General features: G+C 40.5%; 1 protein-coding gene across 5 annotated transcripts in view; it reads right to left on the bottom strand.

Annotated features, from left to right (window-relative positions):
* DLG2 (discs large MAGUK scaffold protein 2) overlaps window positions 1-24,036 on the bottom strand; it is a 2,018,366-nt gene that overhangs the window by 248,752 nt on the left and 1,745,578 nt on the right. Inside the window, exon 1 of one of the 5 annotated variants that reach the window (XM_023511792.1) lies at window positions 1,992-2,086. The exons of the other annotated variants lie outside the window; for them this stretch is intronic. Coding sequence (XP_023367560.1) covers window positions 1,992-2,028 — 37 coding nt within the window. The 5' untranslated portion in view covers window positions 2,029-2,086. Of the gene's footprint in view, window positions 1-1,991; window positions 2,087-24,036 lie in introns of those variants that run through there. 5 annotated transcript variants of the gene reach the window in all.

Here is a 24,036-nt window from a genome sequence, read left to right as displayed (position 1 = left end):
GGACTCTATTCTGTTCACAGTAGTGCCAAAGAAGATGAAATATCTGGGAGTTTACCTAACAAAGGACATGAAAGACCTTTATAAAGAGAACTATGAAACTCTAAGAAAAGAAATAGCTGAAAATGTTAACAAATGGAAAAACATACCATGCTCATGGCTGGGAAGAATTAACATTGTTAAAATGTCCAGTGCTGAGTTTTTAGATGCAAATCTCTTTGTCATGGAAATGCAAAGTAGCATCAGGGGTCGTACACGTTCTTAAGTTCTTAAGAAAATAAAGTCATCTGAGTTCATGAAATGACACATCTGGCTTAGGAATCAGCTATAATTCTTCAGTCTAAAATAGAGATCCTATTGGATTGTTTTCCATCATAAAAGCGTGCTCACATTATTTTGTTTATGGCCCCTACCAAGGAAGACATGCACGTGGTGTGTATGTGGTACACTTATCTGTTAAGAGGAGGAAGGTTCCTTAGGATTCATCCCGCCTGACTACTGATTAAAAAAAAAAAGAAGTGAATTTAGTCCAGGGAGGCCAGTCACCTAGCCACATGGTCAGACTCCTGCCTCATAATAACAGTTCCCAGCTAATGGGCACTAATCACTCTGTGTTAGGCCCAGCACTGAGGGTTTTACATATGTAGCTTTATCTTTTTTGACCCTCACAATTCCACAAAATAATTACTACTATACAACTACTATCATTTTATAGATGTGGAAACAGGCTTATGATATTCAGCTAACCGTGAGAAAGCTAGGATTTGAACTTTTTGGGGGGGGGGGTGGCGGGGCACAAGAAGGCAGAGTTTCACTCTGTTACCCAGGCTAGAGTGCCCTGGAGTCAGCCTTGCTCACAGCAACCTCAGACTCCTGGGTTCAAGTCATCCTCTGTCTCAGACTCCTGAGTAGCTGGGACTACAGGTACCCACCAGATGTAGTGGCTAATTTTTCTTCTTCTTCTTTTTTTTTTAATGGAGAAGGAGTCTCACTTTTGCACAGGCTGGTCTTGAACTCCTGAGCTCAGGGGATCCTCCAAGTGCTAGGATTATAGGCTGAGCCACCGAGCCTGTGCTGATGTATTTAACTACTAAGCTATGATAGTTAGTTGTCACTCTATGACCCAAAATAAAGCAACCATGCCCCCTGGGGGATCTGAAAGTCTAGCTTTCCATATAAAACTATTAATTTTTAAACACCATTGCCAAAGTAATATAGTTCCCACTTTATAAATGATTAAAGTACGAGCACAAAGTGTAGTAGTTCTCCAAGGTTGCATAGTCTATGACTGGTGAAAGCAGGATTCCACAGTCAAGTCTATCTGGTTCTTTCTGACATGTAAACCTCCTCCCTGGATGAGAACTAGGCTCTTCCCGAGCAGGTTCTCCCTCCTATCTGAACAGGACTTGGATGCATCAAATATTTGATCTGAAATTGGTGTGGATCCAGACACTTGGGGAACCCATTTAAGTCTGCAGCAAGAATTTCACACTCCTGAATCTCTTTCTCCCTCTCTACCTCCCCCCAAATATCTAATCTGAAATTAATGTGATCTGAAATCCATATGGATACGTGCATTTCTGGAACCCGTTTAAGTCTGCAGCACGACTTTCACATTCCTGAATTAATCTTTCTCTTGCTCTCTCCCTGTAATATACAGTATCAAAGGCCAGCACCAGCAGCTCACACGAGACAGACTTACTATGAAGAAGCCAGTGGTGAATCAAACTTACAAAGTGTGATTCTGAGGCTTCACTGAGGCGGAGGAAGAGAAAAATTCACTGATTGCTGTTCTTCCAGAACACAGATCGCAATAGTCAAGAAAACAGCAGCTGTAGGGATGGCTGAGAGCAGTGGGTGCTGAGATGGCAGGCACTGCCTCGACAGCCAGGAAAGGGAGGGGAATCTATCTTCCTCTTTCCATTCTACTGGCCACACTCCCCCATATGTTCTGTCAAGAGAAATGGGTCTGAGAAAAGCATCATGATTCTCACCACAGCTCCTTAGCCAGTTTCCAGGGGTTTTCAGCATAGCAGGCAGCTGCTTCCCAAATTCAGCTCTGTTCCCTCCTCCTGGTTGAACTGCAGGGTGTATAAACTCCGCCCCAGCAGCACACACCTCCTGACGCTCCTGTGCGGTGGCCAAAGCCTGCTAGGAGTAAAGCTGGTAGGGCCACCTTCCCAGGCCGAGGCCCAGCCAGTTTAAGATGCTTTGCAACACAAAGGGGCCAATTTAAGAGATGAAATGACTTTCTCCATTCCGTCCTTTAAAAAGCAGTAACAAATCACTTCCCAAGTATTTCACTCACCTCTTCATGTCTTCTCAGTAAAAAGGCTTTAGCCCAGGAAAAGAAGAGGTTGCCTAGGGGGTCTAACGAAGCGAGCCAGGAAGACTTTTTAGCCCCAAGTCCCACCCCTCCCTCCAGCTATCTGCTGGCGTTTGGAATCCCAACTCTATCCTCTTTTAAAATGCAGAAGAGAGAAAACAAAGTTATTCACAGTGTAGTGTTAATTCTTCAGCTACGTGCTGGGATCTGCTAGCTCCCCTAGGCCAGGAAATGCCTGCTTAAATCCTCCCTTCGGTGGGAAGAGTATTCAAAAAAGGGAAGGTTTAGGGAAACAGACTTACACTAATTTCTCCTTTTAGTGAAAAAACAAGGCACTGGTAATCGGAGAAAGTAATCCTTGTTTTCATTTATTGCAAACTAGGAAACCGAATGCCAACACCAATATTTTATTGGTTAAAGCTTTTCTAGATATTTTAGGTTGAATAGCTAAAACTTGAAAATCAGGGTGATTTTTATTTCTTCCTAAATGTATTTTCCAAAGACGCACAGGACTCTTGTTTTGGTCTGTACAGTACGTGTACTTGAAGCCAAGTGCAGATATTGCTAGTCGTGTATTGATTGATCATTTGATAAGTGGAGTCCAGACATTTTAATTTCCCCTCTGGACTATTGATCATCATTGCAACACAGTTTAATATGGCACTGTCTCCTGGCCCTATCTATTGCTACTCAAATCAGCTGCTGTGGTCACTATGGTAACCACGCTCTCATTTTCCCTGTTATTTCATTTATCTCACTCAAAGCGCACAGGCGAGAAAACTCTGTGATTTTTTTTTTTTAACTAAAATAGGAGTCATTTAAACTCACCTGAGATGCAGAATCATTTCAGTGTAAATTTTTTTTTAAATTATTTGTAAATATGTTCATCAGAACCAAATTATGGCTAGGAAATCAAAACTAAAAGTTTGAATCTGCTCAATTGTCTGAAGACTAAAAAAATGTTCAAAGTGGTTTTCAGGGATAAAATGGGGTTAACACTAAAACTTCTCGCTGGTCTTGACAGAAAGCCTGCGATTGACGGGTTTGAGAGCTGTGCGTCTCCAGGGTTTGGGGTTGAGTTAGAAAACTAAACATGGTCTGTTTCAACCACACCTACCAGTGTGCATTTTTCCCTATGAATTTCTCTCCCTCCTCATACAAAAATATCAGGGGAGGGAGAGGAATTTCCTTTTAAAGGAGTTCTTTGATTATTTATTTTACAATTAGTTAAGTCTGCCAATTACTGGTTTAGATGACAAGGCAGCATGCTGAAATATGGTGAGTTCCTGAGCCAGGCAGGCAGCAGGCAGTTAATCAATCAAACCTCCCAGAAGGACGAGGGCTGCAGGACTACAGACCTATGGATCTTCTCCCTGTCAAACACGGGTATTTGCCAAGTTTGTCAGCCATAAGTGGAAGATAATCTCTAGGGCAAGTTGCAGACCCTATGAGACTGACATCAGCTCTGCCTTAAAGGAAAGGAGTGCGCTGAGGAGTTTTCATCATGAAGGCCCTTTTTTCTCTCTAGGCATCCTGAAAGCACTGCCCTTTAGACTCCTAGAAAGATAGAAATGACTCCTGCAGATAAAAACGCTCTTCCTTCTTACAGAGCACACTGCTTTGGATTGTGATTTGATTTGATTTAAGAGAAGAGAGTGTGGTTGGTTCTAGCCCCACGTTGGCCAAATCTAGCTGTGTGATTTTAGTGAAAACACTTTCACTTGTTTTTTCATCTGTTGAGCTGTATATTTAATGAGATTAAACAAAAGGAAATGCTCTGCAAAGTTAAAAGTTGGGTACAAATGTTATATGCCGCATAGGGAACTATCATACAGCCGAAGTCATACAAAAATTTGAGAAATTCATGGATTTTTAGGGAGCATAAAGTCTTTGGCCAGTGGAATCATAGTTTTAGCCATCTAAGTAAGAAACTTCAGCCTCCAACTTTGATTCCACATCTAATTAAGCATCAAAATCCTATCAATTTTAATTGCAAAATATTTCTCTCGTCTCTGGGTCCCTCCCTGTTGCCACCACCACTGGCGTGAATTGCTGCTTTCTCGGAACTTGTTTCCTCCCTTTTACAGTTCTTTCCCTCGGTGCCACACCAGCAGTTAGAGCAGCAGTTCTCAACCTGTGGGTCGCTACCCACAGCAACTGTATTAATGAGCTGCAGCATTAGGAAGGTTGAGAACCACTGAGTTAGAGGATATTTTCTAAGCTGCTCATTGGTCTTGTCCTAAGTCTCTCCAAATCCATCACTGACTCTCCTTCAGCTAAAGCGTAAAGCCCATGTTCCCAGTAAAGCACATAACTCCTTCTGCATTTGCTTCCTAATGGCCCCTCTTCTCACCCTCTTCTTCCTGGAAAATGTGGCGACTCTGGACAGACAGCTCCCTCTTTTTTATCTATTCACTTTAGTCATTCTTCTAAAACATTCCAACAGTGCTGCCTCTGGGAACTGAGATAATGACCCTCAGCCCTTCCCACTGCGTTTCCTACATACCCCCAGCACTTCTCACGTTATCCTGTAATGTTTGGGATTCTTGTCTGGCTGAGGGAACCACGGGTCTGACCGACATAGCATTTGGGATGGCCTGTTTTCTTTCTTTCTTTCTTTTTTTTTTTTTTGGTAATTTTTGGATGGGGCTGGGTTTGAACCTGCCACCTCTGATATACGGGGCCAGCACCTTACTCCTTTAAGGCACAGGTGCCACCCTGATGGCCTGTTTTCAATGAAGACTCTGCACAAATCCTTAAGACACAACTGAACAGCTCTGGGGCAAGAAGCCATCCTTCCCTCCTTTCAGCAATGTCAGGCTAGCAACACCCTTGGATTAGGCCTGAAACAGGTTGAGTCACTGGGAGCCCTTTTTGGTCCTTGTACTTTATCTTAAAACTGAATGGGAACTTCACAGCCCTTGTGCCAGTGTCTGCAAGGTAGTACCACACAGCTGCCTTGCTCAGGAATAAGGTTGGTAAAATACTGTTGCCCTATTTTTTCATTCTTTCCTTCTAGGATGCCGGCTTGATTATAAACATTGTTATTTCCAGGTAGGTAACTCCCAAGGTACTCTACCTTGAAGATCTCTTAAGTAATTCTAGACAGTGCTAGTTTAGCTCAGGAGATAGGTCCTGTATATCTGCAAAGCATATCTTTCTTGTGGATCAACAACTTCACAGGCAAAATTAGGAGGCTTAAATTCTGATGTATTGACATTCATTGTCACTAAGAATAGGTTATTTTGTAAGTAACTCTAGATCCAACGTTTAATTTTGGATATCTTCCATTCAACCAAAGCAAAAAAAGGAAAGGAGATCTTATTAGGCAGATTTCATGGGTTAAGTGGCAGTTAATGAATCAAAAACAAAGGGGGAGTTTTCCAAAAATTTATTTCAAACCATAACCACCTCTGTGTGGGATAGCCTAAGCTTCCTGAAAGAGAAACAGCCCAAGCCTCTCCAGATTAATCATTCCTGGTCATACAGGAATGACTCTTCCTTGGCCCTGTACGTAAACGCTGAGGTCTGGGGACAACACACACTGCAAGGACCTGCCAAAATTGACCACAAATCATATCACTTTGCATTAAGTTCTTCAAACCAGCCTGACCAGTCTTGACCATCCTCTGTGTGCTGAAAAAATACACAATCATATTCTCAGGGCTGCCCATAAAAAGAGACTCACCAGCAGTTAGTTCAATGAAGCTTTCAAGTATTAGATTCCATTTTGGGAAAAGTTGAATCAACAGACTTTATGCATTTTAATAGTTGCATGTTACTGCTAAATAAATATATGATCATTTAAATATATCATCATTTGAAAAGAGAGTATGATGGTTTATATACCACAATGTCAGATCAGAAAGTAAGCAACCTATATCAGAAAACCAAATTGCTTTATAGAACCAACAATTGATGTTGTTAGTACTTTGTTATTATTAATATTAGTAATTATTGTTACTACTAATAATTTGATTTTGCTGGGCTGCGACAATGTCATCAGAAGGGATTGATTGAAAGGTATTTGATGATTAATTTAGGTCTAATTAAGTGGGGCACCAACCCCATATACTGGAGGTGGTGGGTTCAAACCCAGTCCTGGCCAAAAACTGCAAAAAAAAAAAAAAAAAAAAAAAAGAAAATTAGGTCTAATTGATACTTTAAAACCATGTCCATTTCAGGAGAAAGCCATTTTATAGTTTGAGATGTAATTCCTGAAAGCATGTATAGGAACTTCTTTTTTGGAAAAAAAAAAAAAACCCAGCTGTGGGCTGGAGAAGTCACTGTTTAATTAAAACACACAATCTTGTTTGATGGGAAGCTCAAAAGTGAGTGTTCATTACTGTGCAGAAAGTGGTTCTTTTTTTTTGTTTTTTTGGTTTTTTGCTTTGGCTCTTTTAGGTAAACTCCTTGCAGTTTCATAGGTATCTATTTTCAGATGTCACCAATGGTATCTACTGAGGGATTTACACATATTCAGGATTATTGATATTCAAATTAGTGCATTACTAGAGTTTATCAAGGATTTAATTTTGTATCGTCTCAAGCAGGTTAGGTCACATAGTTTTTACTATGCAGGCAGAAAGGTGGAATTCCCAAAATTTGGGGGCAGGATTCTTTTTCAAAAGCCACTGCATCGCCAGGGTTTTCTTGAGTCATATTTACCAATTACTACTATTCTTGCTTTAAATTATATTTATTTTAAGTTTACCATTATCCCTTCTACTTACTGTGAATAATTTTGTTAATCCTAATGATATATAATTTGCCTGAACTATGTTTTGGTCTAATAATTTTTTTTTTTTTTTTGAGACAGAGCCTCAAGCTATCCTCCTGGGTAGAGTTTCGTGACTTCACAGCTCACAGCAACCTTCAACTCCTGGGCTCAAGAGAGTCTCCTGCCTCAGCCTCCCAAGTAGCTGGGACCATAGGTGCCCGCCACAACGCCTGGCTATTTTTTGGTTGCAGCCGTCATTGTTGTTTAGCGGGTCTGGTCTGGATTCGAACCCGCCAGCTTAGGTGTATGTGGCTGGTGCCCTAGCCACTTGAGCCACAGGCGCAGAGCCTGGCCTAATAATTTGTAACAAATTAGGCTTCAGAGACATTTGGACACTTGAAGGTAAATCATCTGTGTTCCTGTCACTAAAGCATTCATGAACGTAATTCTCCGCACACCCACGTTTTGCTGTTGTGGTCACATTTTCATAACCAGTGGTTTTGTTTGCCATTGGAAACAGAGAGTGAAGGAGACACAACATGTTTACCCTTTCTAAGTGGACTACAGTCTAAAAAAATAGAGATCTACTTAGTTTACAGATGAAAAGGCAGGTCCAGGGGCATGAGCTAACTAATCAAGGTTCCCAGTGGCACCTGGACAATACAGGTCTCCAGATTCCCTCTCTGTTGCCAGATCATGCAGACTCCAGCTATACCCCAGAACGGAAATCCTGAACCAGAGTGGAGGCCTTATAAATGTGTGCTTGGTCACTTGTTTTAGTTGCTATTAGGTTGGACAATTTTTTTTTGCAGTTTTTGGCTGGGACTGGGTTTGAACCTGCCACCTCTGGCATATAGGGCTGGTGCCCTACTCCTTTGAGCCCTAAACTACAGATGTTTTAGGTCAAAAACTTTCAAATACTGGCATTTTCCTCTTGTTCAACCTAAATGGTCTATTTTAATAGCTCCTGCCTTTCCGCTGAGGTCCTGATTCCACACGAGGAGCAGCACTGCATACTACACATTGCTCAGCACAGGCTTAATCACACTGCTCAGGTTCAAGTCCCAGCTTTGACAGTGGTCATATGTCCCTTGGGCAATTACTTAGCTTCTCCGTCTCTCATTGTCCTTTTAGGGGAGAAGAGTAATATACATTTGCTTTTATTTTCATTATTATTCTTGGAATGCAACATACTCTCTAGTTAGCTAAACGGCCCACCCAAGTTAGGATAACTTCGTGCACCTGTGCTTAGAGGGATTTTTCGGGCTCTGTTTTCTATTTTTACAAAGAGAGAGATTTTGGACTCTCTCTCTATTTATTTGTTTGACCAGGATTTGGTTTTATAATTACCCATGGTTTGCTCAAAGGTCTGATTTTCTCTGCTGATAGACAGCACTGGTTAATAATTAAAACAGAGGCTGAAACATCTTAGCAGCAGAAATTTTAACCATGTGTATGAACTGTTGTTCTGTTTTCATTTCATTTATTTTTGAAAATGTAGTTACTCTTTAAAGCGCCTGTTTCTTCTCTAAAGTATTTCCCTAAAGAATAAGAGGAGGAAAAAAAAAAAAAGCATCGAAACTTGAAGAACGGCTTCGCTTAGCTCATGATGTACAGAGAAGACAAGAATTTCAGGGTGAATGAGAGTGCAGCAAAGTGATTCCAGTGCAAACTGATGCTGGCTGATTGCTTCTCTATAGATGGTGGTGTTCAGTTTACTGAGCATCTGTGCATGACAGAATTTGGGACACTGTGGGTGGTATAATTCCAAGATATCTACAGAACATGGAAAGGGAAATAAATCCATCTACAAACATAATTTCATCAGGTGAAATAAAATCTCCCTGTTTAATTAAACGATGGGCCACGTTGTAGGGCCCAAGTCACCATAACTGCTTGGATAAAAGTAAAAAAATTAGGCCACAAAAGCTGTGCCTTTTCAAAATGGGATTTAGAATAAAAGAACCCATTACAGCCATGCTGGGAAAGCTTCTGTATCTCCTAGATTTTAAGTGTGGGGCTAACCTAAAGTTAATACAACTCCCATCAGGTGAATTTTTTATAGCATTACTTTTCACTGTATTCTTACAATTTCCTACAGAAAACACATTCTGATGAACAAAAGGGAATGGAGAGGAATATCAGCCAGACAAAAAAGATGGGAGGGGATGTTGAGAAATGAACTTTCATATTGATTGGCTCTATTTTTTAAAATTATACTTTGGTCAGAGGCATAAATGCTGTTCTTCTCTTGGATCTATACCCTTTCTCTCTATCTCTACCTAAGATGCATCTCAAAGACATATTTCTACCTAAAATGCATCTTAAATATATTCAGTGGCAAGACACTTCAAAATGTGCAGTCTTAGAGAATGTAGATTGGAAAAGGCCAGCAAATAGAAGTGTATGCTTGGTCCATAGTTAACTCTAGATAAGTGTTAAATGAACGATTAATAAAGCAATGAATAGATTAATAGTCAAATTTGTGACTAGGAATAAAAGTTTCTTTTACTCAGCACTGCTTTGACCTTGGGATCTCAGTCAATATTTTGATCTATGATTTAACATTTAATAATTTTTGTTTTTGTTTTGACACAGTCTGACTCTGTAATCCTGGGTAGAGTGCTATGGCGTCAAAGCTTACAGAAACCTCAAACTCTTGGGCTCAAGTGATTCTCTTGCCTCAGCCTCCTGAGTAGCTGGGACTACAGGTGCCCACTACAATACTGGGCTATTGTTAGAGACCAGGTATTGCTCTGGCTCAGGCTGGTCTCTAACCTGTGAGCTCAGGCAATCCATCTGCCTCGGTCTCCCAGAGTGCTGGGATTACAGATGTGAACCACTGGCCCCAGCCCCCCTCCCCCGCCTTTTTAGACAGTCTCACTTTGTCACCCTTGGTAGAGTGCTGTGGCATCACAGCTGATAGCAATCTCAGACTCCTGGGCTCGAGTGATTCTCTTGCCTCAGCCTCCTGAGTAGCTGGGATTATAGGCACCCACCACAAGGCCTGGCTATTTTTTTTTTTTTTTAGAGGCAGGGTTCTCACTGTAGCTCAGGCTGGTCTTGAACTCTTGAGCTCAGGCAATCTGCCTGCCTCAGCCTCCCAGAGTGCTGGGATTATAGGTGTGAGTCACTGCACCCCACCTAACATTTGACAATTTATTGAGTTTTCTCTTCACATTAGGCATTGTTCTGGGTTTGGGGTATATCATAGTTAACAGTGACACAAAAATCCCTGCTCTCGTGAAATTGATAGTCCAGTGGCTAGAGTCAATGTTCGTGGGCTCTGATCTCATGGCATTCACATAATCTCAATTTAGAAGATGACTAGTTGTCTTCAGTCTTGGTTTTCTTGGTCCCTGGAGTCACAGTTTTCTGCTTGGCCATGCCACCTAAACTGTCAGAGTATCAATTTTCTCATCTATAAAAATAGACTCTCATGTCTGCTCTATCTATATTACAGGGTTGTGAAGAATGAGTAAACCAGTATGTGAAAAGACTTGGAAAACATAGTAAGTGTACATACATTCCAAGTTGGCAGTGAATCACTCTAGTAACAAGCCAGGGCTCTGAATGCAGTGTGCCTAGATTGGAATCCCAGTTTTTCCAGTTACTAATGTGACTGGGGTAGGATACTTAAGCTTTCTGCCCTCAGTTTCTTCATGAAAAGAGAATGATAACAGTGCTGGCTTGTGTTAATTAGCTAGGGCTGCCAGAATAAAATATCAGAGACTGGGTGGCTTATACAGCAGGAATTAATTTTCCCACAATTCTGGAACGTGGAAGTTCAAGATCAGGGTGCCGGCACGGCTGCATCCTGGCTGGCATCTGGCTGCTTTCTCGCTGTCTCCACATGGCAGAGAGCGGGCTAACACGCTTGCTGATGTCTTTCTCCCAGGGCATTCATCTCATCCTGAGGGTTCCTCCCTTGTGATCCCATCTAAACATAAGTAGCTCTTGAAGGTTCCAAATATCATCACGCTGGGGGTTCAGGGCTTCAGTACATGGATTTGGAGGGGTGCAATTCAGTACACAGCATGGCCTCATGGAGTCTTTAGGAGGATTATGTACAGTAATCTGTTCAAAGCACTTTAAACAGTAACCGGTATTTGGAGTGTTCTCAATAAATATTTTATTTTTATTTCTGTAGCCAAGTGAATAAAAAGAAAAGTCATTTAAAATGAAGATTGTCAGCTGGGCATGGTGGCTCAGGCTTGTAATCCTAGCACTTTGGAAGGCTGAGGTGGGTGGATTGCTTGAGTCTAGGAGTTTGAGACCAGCCTAAATGAGAGTAAGACTCTGTCTCTACTAACAAGAGAAAAACCAGAGCTGGGCGCGGTGGCTCACTCTTGCAATCCTAACACTTTGGCAGGCCGAGGCATGTGGATTGCCTGAGCTCACAGGTTTGAGGCCAGCAGGAGCAGACTCCATCTCTAAAAACAGCCAGGTGTTGTGGTGGACACCTGTATTCCCAGCTACTTGGGAGGCTGAGGCAGAAGAATCAATCATTTGGGCCTAAGAGTTTGATGTTGCTATGACCTATGATGCCATGGTACTCTACTGAGGGTGATAAAATGAGACTCTATCTAGAAAAAAAAAAAATAGAAAAACTAACCAGCTGTTATGGCAGGCCCTATAGTCCCAGCTACTCGGGAAACTGAGGCAAGGAGATTGCAGTTATTCAGGAGGCTGAGGCAAGATTGCCTGAGCCCAAGAGTTTAAGGTTGCTGTGAGCTATTATGCCACGGCACTGTACCCAGGGCAACAGACTGAGACTCTGTCTCACAATAATTAAGTAAAGAAAAAGAAGATTGTCTTTAATATTGTGGAATCCTTAAACTATTCTCAAATCAACAGAAGTAATTAAACAATGGGTGAAGGAAACTAGGAGAGATCTTTTTCTCACAGTCCTCCTTTGAGGATTCCAGCAGGTTTATCTCTGGAAGCTTCTCCCCTCTCTGGAACATACTGCTCTCATCCATGTTTGTTCCACTCTCTGTGATAATAGTATGAGCAGAGGAGAACAGCAGAAAAGCTGAAGTTAGTATCTCTAACTTCAATTCCCTAACCATGGAAGAAGAGCATTTTTGACAGCAGCTCTATTCAACACCAAAACTATGCACAAAGAAAACCAGCCAACCTACCTCTGATACAATGACCTCCTATGAAACAATGCACTGTTGTTTTTGTTGTTGTTGTTGTTGTTTGTCTTTTGCTTTTGCAGTTTTTGGCCGGGGCTGGGTTTGAATCCGCCACCTCTGGTATATGGGGCTGATGCCCTACTCCTTAAGCCACAGGTGCCGCCCACAATCCACTGTTTCAAACTTAAAATTGTGGGGGTATCATTACAATACAGGACAGTTCTGTTTTTGAACAATTCTATATATTAAAACAATGTTCCCTTTGAACTGTAGTATCTACCCCCTGGTCCTAGTTATAACTTCTGTGTCCTAGTGCTGGACACAGTGCAGCTCTCTAAAAGGGTCAGCTGAGCTCATACCTGAAGTGCTCTTCTGGATTTAAAATGTTCCCAACTTCTCCACTTACTCTTCTGGTGATGCCGTCCTACAGAATCTTCTTTTTGTTCATTCCCACCTCCATGTCTGTCCCCCTTTGCTTCCTTCCCTCCGCTCTCAGTCCCATATTCAGGGCCCCCGAGGGAAATGACAGGGTGAGTGAGGGATGGCAGTGGGTAGTTTATGAAGCAGGGTTAGCAAGGATGTCAGGGTCTTCCCTGACCCTTCTATGAGAAAAGGAAGGTCAAATCAAGTTCAAATTCCAAAAGGTCTATGTTTTCTAGGGGATTTAAACATGCACCCTCACAAATTATATATTGCTGCTCTTTAATTCCAGTGAGTTACCATTATAATGTTTATCTGAACCCACATTAGTAACTACTTAACTGTCCACATTAATGCTGTAATTTACTTATGTAGGCTGCCTGGAGATGATATAAAGTGCAATACACAGCCAAGACTTTTTTTTTTTTTCCTCTTTTTTAATTGTTACATTGAAAGAAAGGGTAAGCTTATCTCACCAGGCTGTTCCCTAAAGACACACACTGGTCATGCCGGCCAATGACTTTATTGTCACATGAAATACACTTGTCTGGGACACCCAGCTGGGTGGGCTGGGCTTTGATAAATGCATTAGGCAGAAAAGCTTTGAAATAATTTGAATTTGGTTTCAATTTCCTCTGCCTCAAAACAGCAGGAGATACAGTCAGTCTGGGAAGCTGTGCTGTACAAAAAAGGGACAGAATTCTACGTCATCGACTGGCTAAAGTTATAATGGTCTTCATTCCTCTAAAATTTGCTCTCCTTAGAGGTTCTCTATTGACCCAAATGCCTGGGAATCATGTCCTAATTACCAAGTCTTGCCAAGCTCACTTCCAACACACCTGTCATCTTCACCAGCTCCTCTTCAGCCCTGCTATAGTGGGTTCTCACTGTCTCCGACGTCGACCAAGGCAGTAACCTTCTTGCTTTATTTCTACCCATTCTCTGCTCCTAGGGGGAACTTCCAACATACAAATGCTGCTGAAAATCCTTTATATCTTACTCACTAGCCATGAACTAACTCCAAGTTGCTGCTGGGAATACACACAATGGTTCGTGTGTAAGGACAAGAATAACAGCACTTCTACTTATATTTTTATAGTATTTTTATCCTCTTAGAGATAAGAAATCAAGCTTTGCTATATTTGATTGCTACTGGTGCTTCACCGGAGAGAAGTGTGAGTTCTTCTCTCTTCTGTTTATGGAGTGGGGGCTTACTGAAGAAAGAGAGAGGCTCACAAGCAGAAGGGCTAGTTTGTCCCCATTGGTGCCGATGGGCCCAGTTAAAAGGGTTTGATGTATACCATGGGATATTATTCGGCATTAAAAAAGGTGGAGACTTTACACCTCTTATATTTACCTGGGTGGAGTTGAAAGACACTCTTCACAGTAAAGTATTGAAGAATGGAAAAATAAATATCCAATGTACTCCATACTAATGTGAAACCAATACATAAACAATTACATGCTCATATGGACAATAAAACACAGATACAGTCTAGTAAGGGGGTCGGGGGAAGAGGGACGGGGAAGGGGGAGGACGGTTGCCAAAAGGAGGGAGGGCATGAGGCCGGATCTCCCCTACTGTGCATGCTGTGGGGGTGTATAACACGCTCCTTGGTGAGGGGCTCTTTTACAACTGGAACTTTACCCTGGAAGTGAGAACAATGTAATCTAAAGATTTGTACCCTCGTATTTATTTGGAATAAAAATAATTAAATAAAATTGTTTAAAAAATGGATTTGAATTATAGATCTTCACAGTATTTTGCAAAAAGCTGGAAAGCAGCCATAATGAACTTTTGTACTACATAGCTATTCACTGCTTATATTGTGTCAAATAACCTCTTGTGCTTGTTACAAGAGGTTTAAACCTAATAATAAATTATGTATTTTTATTTTTCATAAACATCTATTCTGCTGATAGTTGCTGTGGATAACCTGTTATCAGAAACTTGCTACTTAGATAATTAAAAAGAATATTAAGTACACTCAAGATATAGTGAAAAAATATGAAATTGAGCCTTAAATCATTCATAAAAATCCACTTCAGGTGGAATGTAGATCTAAATTTGAAATGTAAAACAATAAAGCTTGTAGAATATAGCACAACAACTTTACAATATTATTACAGATAAATATCTCTAGAACAGGATACAAAACCAGTAACCATGAAGAAAAAGATTGATAAATTTGATTTTATATATATATATATATATATATATATATGTTTTTGAGACAGAGTCACACTTTGTCACCTGGGTAGAATGCCCAACCTCAAACTCTCAGGTTCAAGCAATCCTCTTGCCTTAGCCTCCCCAGTAGCAGGGACCATAGGTACCGACCATGACACCTGGCTAATTTCTTTCAGTAGAGATGGGGTCTCATGCTTTCTCAGGCTGATCTCAAACTCCTAAGCTCAAGAAATCCATCCACTTTGGCCTCCCAGAGTGATAGGATGACAGGCATGTGCCACCTTACCAGGCCTAAATTTGATTATATTACAATTAGGAATTTCTGTTTCTCAAAATACATCAGAATGAAAAGGCAAGCCATAGCAACATATAATCAACAAAAAGCTAATGCAGAATTTATAAAGTCCTCCAAAAATCAGTAAGAAAAAAGAAAGATAACCCAATAGAAAAAGGCTGAGGGATAAAATCAGGCAATTCACTGAAGAGGATATTCAAACAGCTGAAAAATACATGAAAAGTTCATCCTCAATCTCATTAGTCATTAAGCAAATAAAAATTAAACTAAAATGAAGTTTGCTCAGAAGATGGAATAAATTTATTTTTCCTCATTTCTCCTCCTAATCAAAGGTACAAACCTTGGATATCACATATAAAACCACAATAAGAAGACTATCAATGATAGAAGTGTTAAGACTGGCTAGGAACCTTGGGGATACCACAGAGTTGAGTTCCTTGGGTTCTCAAGTGTTTGTTGGTGAAGATGGAGAACTGATGTGGGTGTGTAAATTCACTTTCACTTTGGAAAATTATTTAGCAATGGCTCTTAAAGCTAAATTGATACATCCTCTACATTCTAGCAATTTTACTCCTAAATATGTACTTTTGTTTCAAAGGACATGTATAAGAATATTTATAGCTGTATTATTAATAATAGCCTAGCACAGAAATAATTGAAATGTCCACTAACTATAGAATGGATGAGTGAATCCATCATATTTCATATGATGGAATAAGACATAGCACTGAAAATAAATGAGCTATAGCTATAGCTATAACTATACCCAATGACATGGATGATCTTCACAAATATCAAGCTGAATATTAGAAGCCAGACACAGCAGCACCCATAGCTCGGTGGGTAGGACACCGGCCCATACACCAAGAGTGGCCAGTTTGAAGTCGGCCCTGGCCAAACTGCAACAATTAATAGCCATGACTTGTGGGAGGTGCCTGTAGTCCCAGCTACTCAGGAGGCTGAGGCAAGAGAATCACCTAAGCCCAGGAGTTGGAGATTGCTGTGAGCTGTGATGCCACAGCACTCTACCAAGGGCAATAAAGTGAGACTCTGTCTCTTAAAAAAAAAAAAAAGAAGAAGAAGAAGAAGCCAGACACAAAAGATTACATAGTATATGATTACATTTATTTAAAATGCAGACCAAGAAAAACCTAATCGAAGGTGTGAGAAGTTAGGATAGGGGTTACCCCTGGGAAAGAGGCAGAGGGTAATCACTAAGAGAGGCACTGCGGGGAGAGGTCTTGTTTTATCTCTCGATCTGAGTGGTGATAACACGGGTGTCTTCACTATAATAACACAAGCTGTACACTTCTGATGTGTGTACTTCTCTGTTAATAAAAATTTTATTAAAAAAGCAAAAATAAATATACTTTCTCTGTCTCTTATGGTACAAAGTAAAGGTGATATGTTAGCAATGGAATGAAAAGTAACTACTTTTTGAAAGCACGTATACCATGGAGAGAGCATTCTGAAAATAAGATTTTGGAAAAATCTTCATGGCTGTGTACTTTTGCTGCCCCAAATGATTTACGGTTTACCTCTCTTCACACTAGAAAACACAGGGACAGAATTTTTATCCTCTTCAAAAATTCCAAATGAGTATGGAGAACCCTCAACAAACTCAAGCTAGACCTCCTATCTGGCCCTGCAAGCCCATTGCTGGGCATCTACCCAGAAGAAAAAAATCCTTTGACCATAGGGACACTGGCACTAGATTGTTTATTGAAGCTCAATTTACAATCATCAAAATGTGGAAACAGCCTAAATGCCCACAAACCCAGGAATGGATTAACAAGCTGTGGTATATGTACACCATGGAATACTATACAGCCACTAAAAATATGGAGACTTTACATCTTTGTATTAACCTGGATAGAGGTGGAACATATTATTTTTTTTATTTTTATTTTTATTTTTTGAGACAGAGCCTCAAGCTATTCCCCCTGGGTAGAGTGCTGTGGCATCACAGCTCACAGCAACCTCTAACTCCTGGGCTCAAGCGAGTCTCCTGCCTCAGCCTCCCAAGTACCTGGGACCACAGGCGCCTGCCACAATGCCTGGCTATTCCCTGGCTGTAGCCGTCATTGTTGTTTTGGTGGGCCCAGGCTGGATTCGAACCCGCCACCTTAGGTATATGTGGCTGGCGCCCTGCCACTTGAGCCATAGGCACCGAGTCAAACATATTATTCTAAGTAAAGCAACACAAGAATGGAGAAGCAAGAATCCTATGTACTCAATTCTGATATGAGGACAATTAATGACCTAGTACATGGTAGGGGGTGGAGGAAGGGGAGAGCAGAGAGAGGAAAGGAGGGAAGGGGTAGAGGGTCCCAGGGTGTGGCACACCTTTTGGGGGCAGAACACAATTATAAGAGGGTCCTTATCTAACAAATACAATCAGTATAACCTGGTTCTGTGTACCCTCAATGAATCCCCAACAATAAAAAAAAATCTTCCCAATGAGGAATGTCAGTGGATTCGGAACTATTAATGATGCCATAGTGAACACCCTTGGTTTAATACTTCGTGACATTAATGAGTGATTATTCATTTTGTAAAATAATAATAGTGATGATAACTAATACTTATTGATCACTTTTATGTGCCCAGAATTTTTATTCCAAAATGTTTTTTACATATTAACTTACTAATTCTCATAGTAATCTATGAGGTAGACATTATTATTATTATTTTATTTTATAGATGAAGAATTTGCCTAAGGAAAAAGAAAGATAACCCAGTAGAAAAATGTTTGAAGACATGTTTCGGAGCCTAAGATTTAAATTCTACTGCTTGTCATGATTTGGTCCTTTTCACCCTGTTCAGCCTCACCTCCCCCACAGGCTTAGGCTCAAAATTTAGGCCTTCTCTGGTTCCCGAAACTCAGCACACTCTTAGGTAATGTTGCCTGTAGAAGACCTTTCTCTTTTACTCTATCTAGCGAAATCTCACCATACTTCAGTTTCTGCTCTAAATCTTCGGAGATGCTTTCCCTGACGTTCAAGGCAGACACACTGGGGCTCTTCTTTCTAAACTCACATTGCCCTTTAGATGATTAAGCAAACAACTGAAAATGTTGTCTCCAAAAGACTGGGGATTTCTTCAGGACAAGGACTATCACACAATGTAACCATGTCAGACAATGGTATGTTAATTTGATTGACTATACTAATCATTTTATGATGTCTATGTACATCAAAACATCATATTCTATACCAGGTGTCCTCAAACTACAGCCCGTGGGCCACATGCGGCCCCCCTAGGACATTTATCTGGCCCGCCGGGTGTTTTTGCCGCCACTGCCTGTCCTGCTTAGCAGCCGACTCGTCCTGCGGCCCACAGTCCAGCCCTACAATGGTCTGAGGGACAGTGAACTGGCCCCCTGTTTAAAAAGTTTGAGGACCCCTGTTATATACCTTAACTATATAAAATTCAAAAAAGAAAAGTAGTACTCCAAGGAAAAAAATTCAAGGACGTTTCATTTTCCAAAGTCAAAAATTATATTAATGAAAAAAGAATGCTAACACAAGTCAGGAGGCCTCAACTGTCAGTAGCTAGCTGGGTGACCTTTACGAGTTACTCTCCCGTGAGCGGCTCTTTATGTCCTCTTTTGAAGGCGTTGAATTAGCTCAACTCTGAGTTCCTTTTAGCTCTAACGTTATGTATTTACTTTCTGTATGGTCCTCTTGAAAGTAATGAATCAATAGTATTCTCCGGGCACATAATACATTTAGAGTCTTCTCCAACTACTTTCAACTTGGTCCATATTGCCATTTTTACAGTAAAATTAAAATCAATATTTTTCTGTCGTGGAGATTCAATTTTCTTCATTATCTGGCTTTAGTCAATCATTGGACCTTTAAATTCAATTAAATTTAACGTACATGTATGCCTTTGGACAACCAGAAAGCAGAAGCCAAGGTAGCATATCCGTCACTTCCTCAAAGTACCACGTGCTCTAGCGAGAAAGTTAGGACATGAACACAAAATACAACACGGCTTTGTGGGCTCCCGTGACCATGAACTTAATGTCAGTCAGTAATTAATTCTATCTTTAGCTGCATTGAGAATGACTAAAAAGAAATGAATCCATCTAACCAAAATGTAATCTTAGGTTAGCTCCTGGGTAGACTCTTCGTCTAGTTCTGCAATTTGTGTTTCAAAACCAAGCCTGACTGAGAGAAGGAAGTGGTTTTATCCATCGCTGCTAATGGAACCACCTTCTATAGTCGTCTAGGGCTCTTGTCTCTTTCCTTTTCTGATACCTAAATCTAAGAGGTCCCCAAATCCTGTCAGTTTGGGGGCACATGTGTGAACTCATTTCCTATATTGAATGTGGAAATCAACATTAGCACCCTTTGCTATCAAGAAATGACTACACTTAAAAAAACAAACAAAAAACAAAAAGCAAACTAAAGAAGTGACTATACTCACAAATGCACTCCCCCGAGATACATGCCAGAGAATAATTTTATAGTATGTTCTGGACCAAGATGGTTTAATGCTGACCCAGAGACCAGATGCCTTTAGAATTCTAGAAATCCTAAGCTGCCTTTTAGTTTTTGGATTCATTGCCACTTTAATTTGATAGCTGAAAATACTGACACAGAAAAGCCTTCATGATTCACCACCTTTGGGAGCCCGGGACACCTGTTTGGCATGAGGCTTTGGTATAAATAAGGCTTCAGGAAGTTTTTTATTCTACCTACTCAGAAGCTAAAACTGCTTTAAGTTAGCGCCCAGACTTGCCCATAGCCAACAGATTTCATTATGAAGTAAAACGATTAATTTCCACAGCCTTTGATACTAAGGGAAAAATAATTTACTTCCATACTTAGAATTTTAATCCAGGCTGGCTCCACGCCAGCTGTCTTCTTAGGATGCTATAAATCACATACTTGCCATCAGCAATTAACAAACACAATGAAAAATACTAATCTTAGTTCCCAAACCCTGGATAATGACACTCATGGTTGCTTCCCATGCCTCTCGGTCGGTTCATCTGCTGGTTCTGAGGTTCTTTTTGTAGGATTTAAACCACACATATATTCTTAGTGTTCCTGATGCATGCTGTAAAATAAAAACTTACCCCCAAACTGTGAAAGCAAATTTTGTTGGCTGGGTTATGTTTTTTACACAGCCAGAAGTGGCTGACTCTTTTTTTGTTTTTTTAAGATAGATTGTTGCTCGTTACCTGAGCTAGAGTGCCATGGCCTCAGCCTTAGCTCCCAGCAACCACAAACTCCTGTCTCAGTCTCCTGAGTAGCTGGAACTACAGGTGCATACCACTACCCCGGGCTAATTTTTCTATTTTTAGGAGACATCAGGTCTCACTTTGCTCAGGCTGGTCTCCAGCTCCTGAGTTCAAGTGCTCCTCCTGCCTCAGCCTCCTAGAGTGTTAGGATTACTGGCATGAGCCACCATGCCCCATCAAGAAGTGGACAAATTTTGAAAAAAAAAAAATTAGAACTATGCAATTTATGATGTTAAATTGGATTTAGATTTTTTTCTTATTCTACCCTAATCTTTCACCTCTGCATTTGATTTAAAACCTATTTTAACTGGCCATGGTGGCTCATGCCTGCAATCTTTGCACTTGGGGAGGCTGAAGTGGGCAGATCACTCCATCTCAGGAGTTTGAAATCAGTCTGAACACGATTGAGACCCTTTCTCTACTAAAAACGGAAAAATTAGGCAGGTGTTGTGGTGGGGGCCTGTAGTCCCAGCTACTCGGGAAGCTGAGGCAAGGGGCTGGCTTAAGCCGGGGAGTTAGGGGTTGCTGTGAGTTGCCAAGGCACTTTAGACAGAGTGAGACTCTGTCTCAAAAAAACACAAAAAACAAACAACTCCCCCTCCAGAAACTCCTTTTGTTTTGCTCAAGATCTTACTCTCTCAATTATTCCTTTACTATCTCAATTTTATCTTCAATCCCCCCTCTTTCCTAGCTCCTTCCCCTCAATAATAGAGTGTGCCGAGTCCTTTCTTTCTTAGAAGTTTATGATATTACACTTCCTTCAGTTATTCGCTCCCTCCCTTCCTTCCCTTCTTTCTTTCTTTCTTTTTTTTTTCTCTTTTTTTAGAAAGAGTCTCATGCCATCGCCCTGGGTAGGGTGCCTTGGCGTCATCATAGCTCACAACAACCTCAGACTCTTGAGGTCAAGTGATTCTCCTGCTTGAGCCTCCCAAGTAACCGGACTACAGGCACCCGAAACAAACGGCTAGTTTGTCTCTCTCTTTTTCTCTCTCTTTCTTTCTTATTTTTTAGTGGAGATGGGGTCTTGCTCTTGCTCAGGCTGGTGTCAAACTCCTGCGCTCAAGCGATCCACCCACCTCAGTCTCCCAGAATGTAGGATTACAGGCGTGAGCCACTGCGCCCAGCCTCGGTTATTACCTTTCTTTTTCAAAGTAACTCCTTACAACCTTATTTCTCAGGTTGAAATCAGATGATATATGACTAAAGCCCCTGAGTTCTTTATAAGATTATGCTTCTGTTTTCATTTTTATGATTACCATAAATAACAATATAAACACATTTTAGATCACCTAGATGCCTGCCCCCAAACCAAGCCAGTACCATGACAGTTGGATGTCTCTTCCTTTGTACGTACAAATGCATACCAAATAGTACTGCTTTCATTTTCTTGAGCCAAGGAGAAAAGAGCAGGTGTGGCTGGACATGTAAAGTTAAACTGTCTTGGGATGCTATGCAAATAACGGACAGATGGCAAGAGGATGGAGTCATTACTAGCCCATGGAAGTCAAGCTCAAGGCAAACTGTAGCCAGTATTATATTTTATGTGGAGAATTATGATTTAGTTTTGAGTAGGGTGCCAGCCTCATATAGCAAAGGTGGTGGGTTCAAACCTGGCCCCGGCCAAAAAAACTGCAAAAAAAAAAAAAAAAAGACTGAGAATTATGATTTAGTAAAATAACAGAAGCTATTACATTAAATTAATATTGTAAGTTTGATTTTAATTTGTTTTGGAATTTTTTATATTTAGTTCATAAGCATATGGTTTTATGGTTGTATTAATACTGTAAGTACAGTTATTTTATATATAGTTATAATAATATATATTATTATGTTATATATTAATAACTGTAAGTACAGTTATTTTACATATAGTTATAATAATAGCATATATTTTATTATTAATATATTATAATATTATTATATATTAATATTAATATCTAATAATAACTTATAATAACTGTAAGTACAGTCATTTTATATATAGTTTATGTTTATATATATTTAAGTAATATAAATAAACACTATAAACCAACTTGGTGCTTCTTAAGAATTCTTTTCCTTTTTTAGTTAAAATTTATTTTGTGATCACTTATGTAGGGCTTACTGATATCACACAATGTAAGTGTTAACTTAATTCTTACAATGATCTTATGATGTAGGTATTATTATTAGCCACAATTGGCTAGGGAGGAAATCGAGGCACAGAGAGAAATTAATAACCCTCCTGTGGTCACACAACCAGTCAGTGGTGCAGCTGGGATTTAAATTCAGGCAACCTGTCTCTGTAATTCCTATATAAAATATGGAAAATGCTCCTTCCCTTTGGCCAGAGTTTACATTTACTATCAAGATGTGGAAAACATCTCCTTATGAAATATGGTCTACTCTTGATAAACATTCGCCAGGACTCTGCCCTGAGCTTTCTTCTCTTTTCACTTGGTTACTATAGTTCAAACTCCAACTATACCCTGATTATTTCCTGATCTCCCATTGTAGATTAGAACTTTACCATGTTCTTTGGCTGCATAGAATCAATTGGATATTTTCACTGCCAGCTTCAAAGGCAACTCAGGTTCAACCTAAGGGGAAATAGAAAGTAAACTTTCCCTTCCCCCATGCCTCTCCTGCTCCAATGAACATGCTTTCTCTACAGTATTAGCTCTTTTTATTATTATTATTATTATTTTGTCTCACTTTATCGCTCTCGGTAGGGTGCCTTGGCATCATAGCTCACAGCAACCTCCAAATCATGGGCTTAGGTGATTCTCTTGCCTCAGCCTCCCGAGTAGCTGGGACAACAGGCACTTGCCACAGTGCTTGGCTATTTTTCTGTTGCAGTTTGGCTGGGGCTGGGTTCGAACCCACTACCCTCGGTATATGGGGCCGGCGCCCTACCTACCTGTGGCACTCTAATGACCCCACTTCCCACTCAAGGTGCTCATGACTAAGTAGGGGAGAGAGACAAATACACAAGTGTAGTGAGTACATGACAATCACAGAGATACGCCCAGAAGGCTAAGGGGGCCAGAAGGGGCTATGATTCTGCCTGAGGTAAAAAGGTCCAGAAAAGCTTCCTAAGAAAGTGCTGTTTATACTGACTCAGAGCTGCCTGCATTTAGACAGGGACTCTGGTCTCTCTCCTTATCTTTGCATATAGTTGAAGAGTGCACTATTTATGTTGGTGTTAGAAAATAGAAATGTGTGACCATTTTCCATTTTAACTCCACAATGTAATTTCTACTACTTTGTTCCCTCTCTATTTAAAAAAAAGCAGCAATCATATCAGCAATTTTTTCTTGCTACTTGAAATGAAAGATAATGTTTTCTGTATCCTTTGCAAAGATCAGATTCATTTATCTTTCAAACATTTTCTCATCCTCTGACCTTTTATGCGAACAATTCTATAGAGATTTTGGTCGATTCTGTCCATTCTGACTGACTCTGAGAGCAGGTGCTGCATGAAGTCCTGGTGTTTGTGGGGTTTATAGGAATTCTAGTTGTACGAGGCTGATGAGAGGGCAGTAGGGATGAGCATGGGCAGCCATGGACGGGGACACATGCCCAGGAGGCGGCTTGTTCGCCTTTCTTCTTGTAGGTGTCTATCACGATAGTGTCTCCTTCAGAAATAGTTCTGTTGCATAAAACAGCTATATTCAAAGTGCTTAAGCAAAACTGAGAGTTATTTTTTTTTT

The sequence above is a fragment of the Otolemur garnettii genome, unplaced genomic scaffold (assembly GCF_000181295.1).
Source record: "Otolemur garnettii isolate 467f Iridium unplaced genomic scaffold, OtoGar3 scaffold00001, whole genome shotgun sequence".
NCBI classification, from domain to species: Eukaryota; Metazoa; Chordata; class Mammalia; order Primates; family Galagidae; genus Otolemur; species Otolemur garnettii.
Note: the sequence above shows the minus strand (reverse complement) of the source record. Positions and strands in the feature narration are given on the sequence as shown.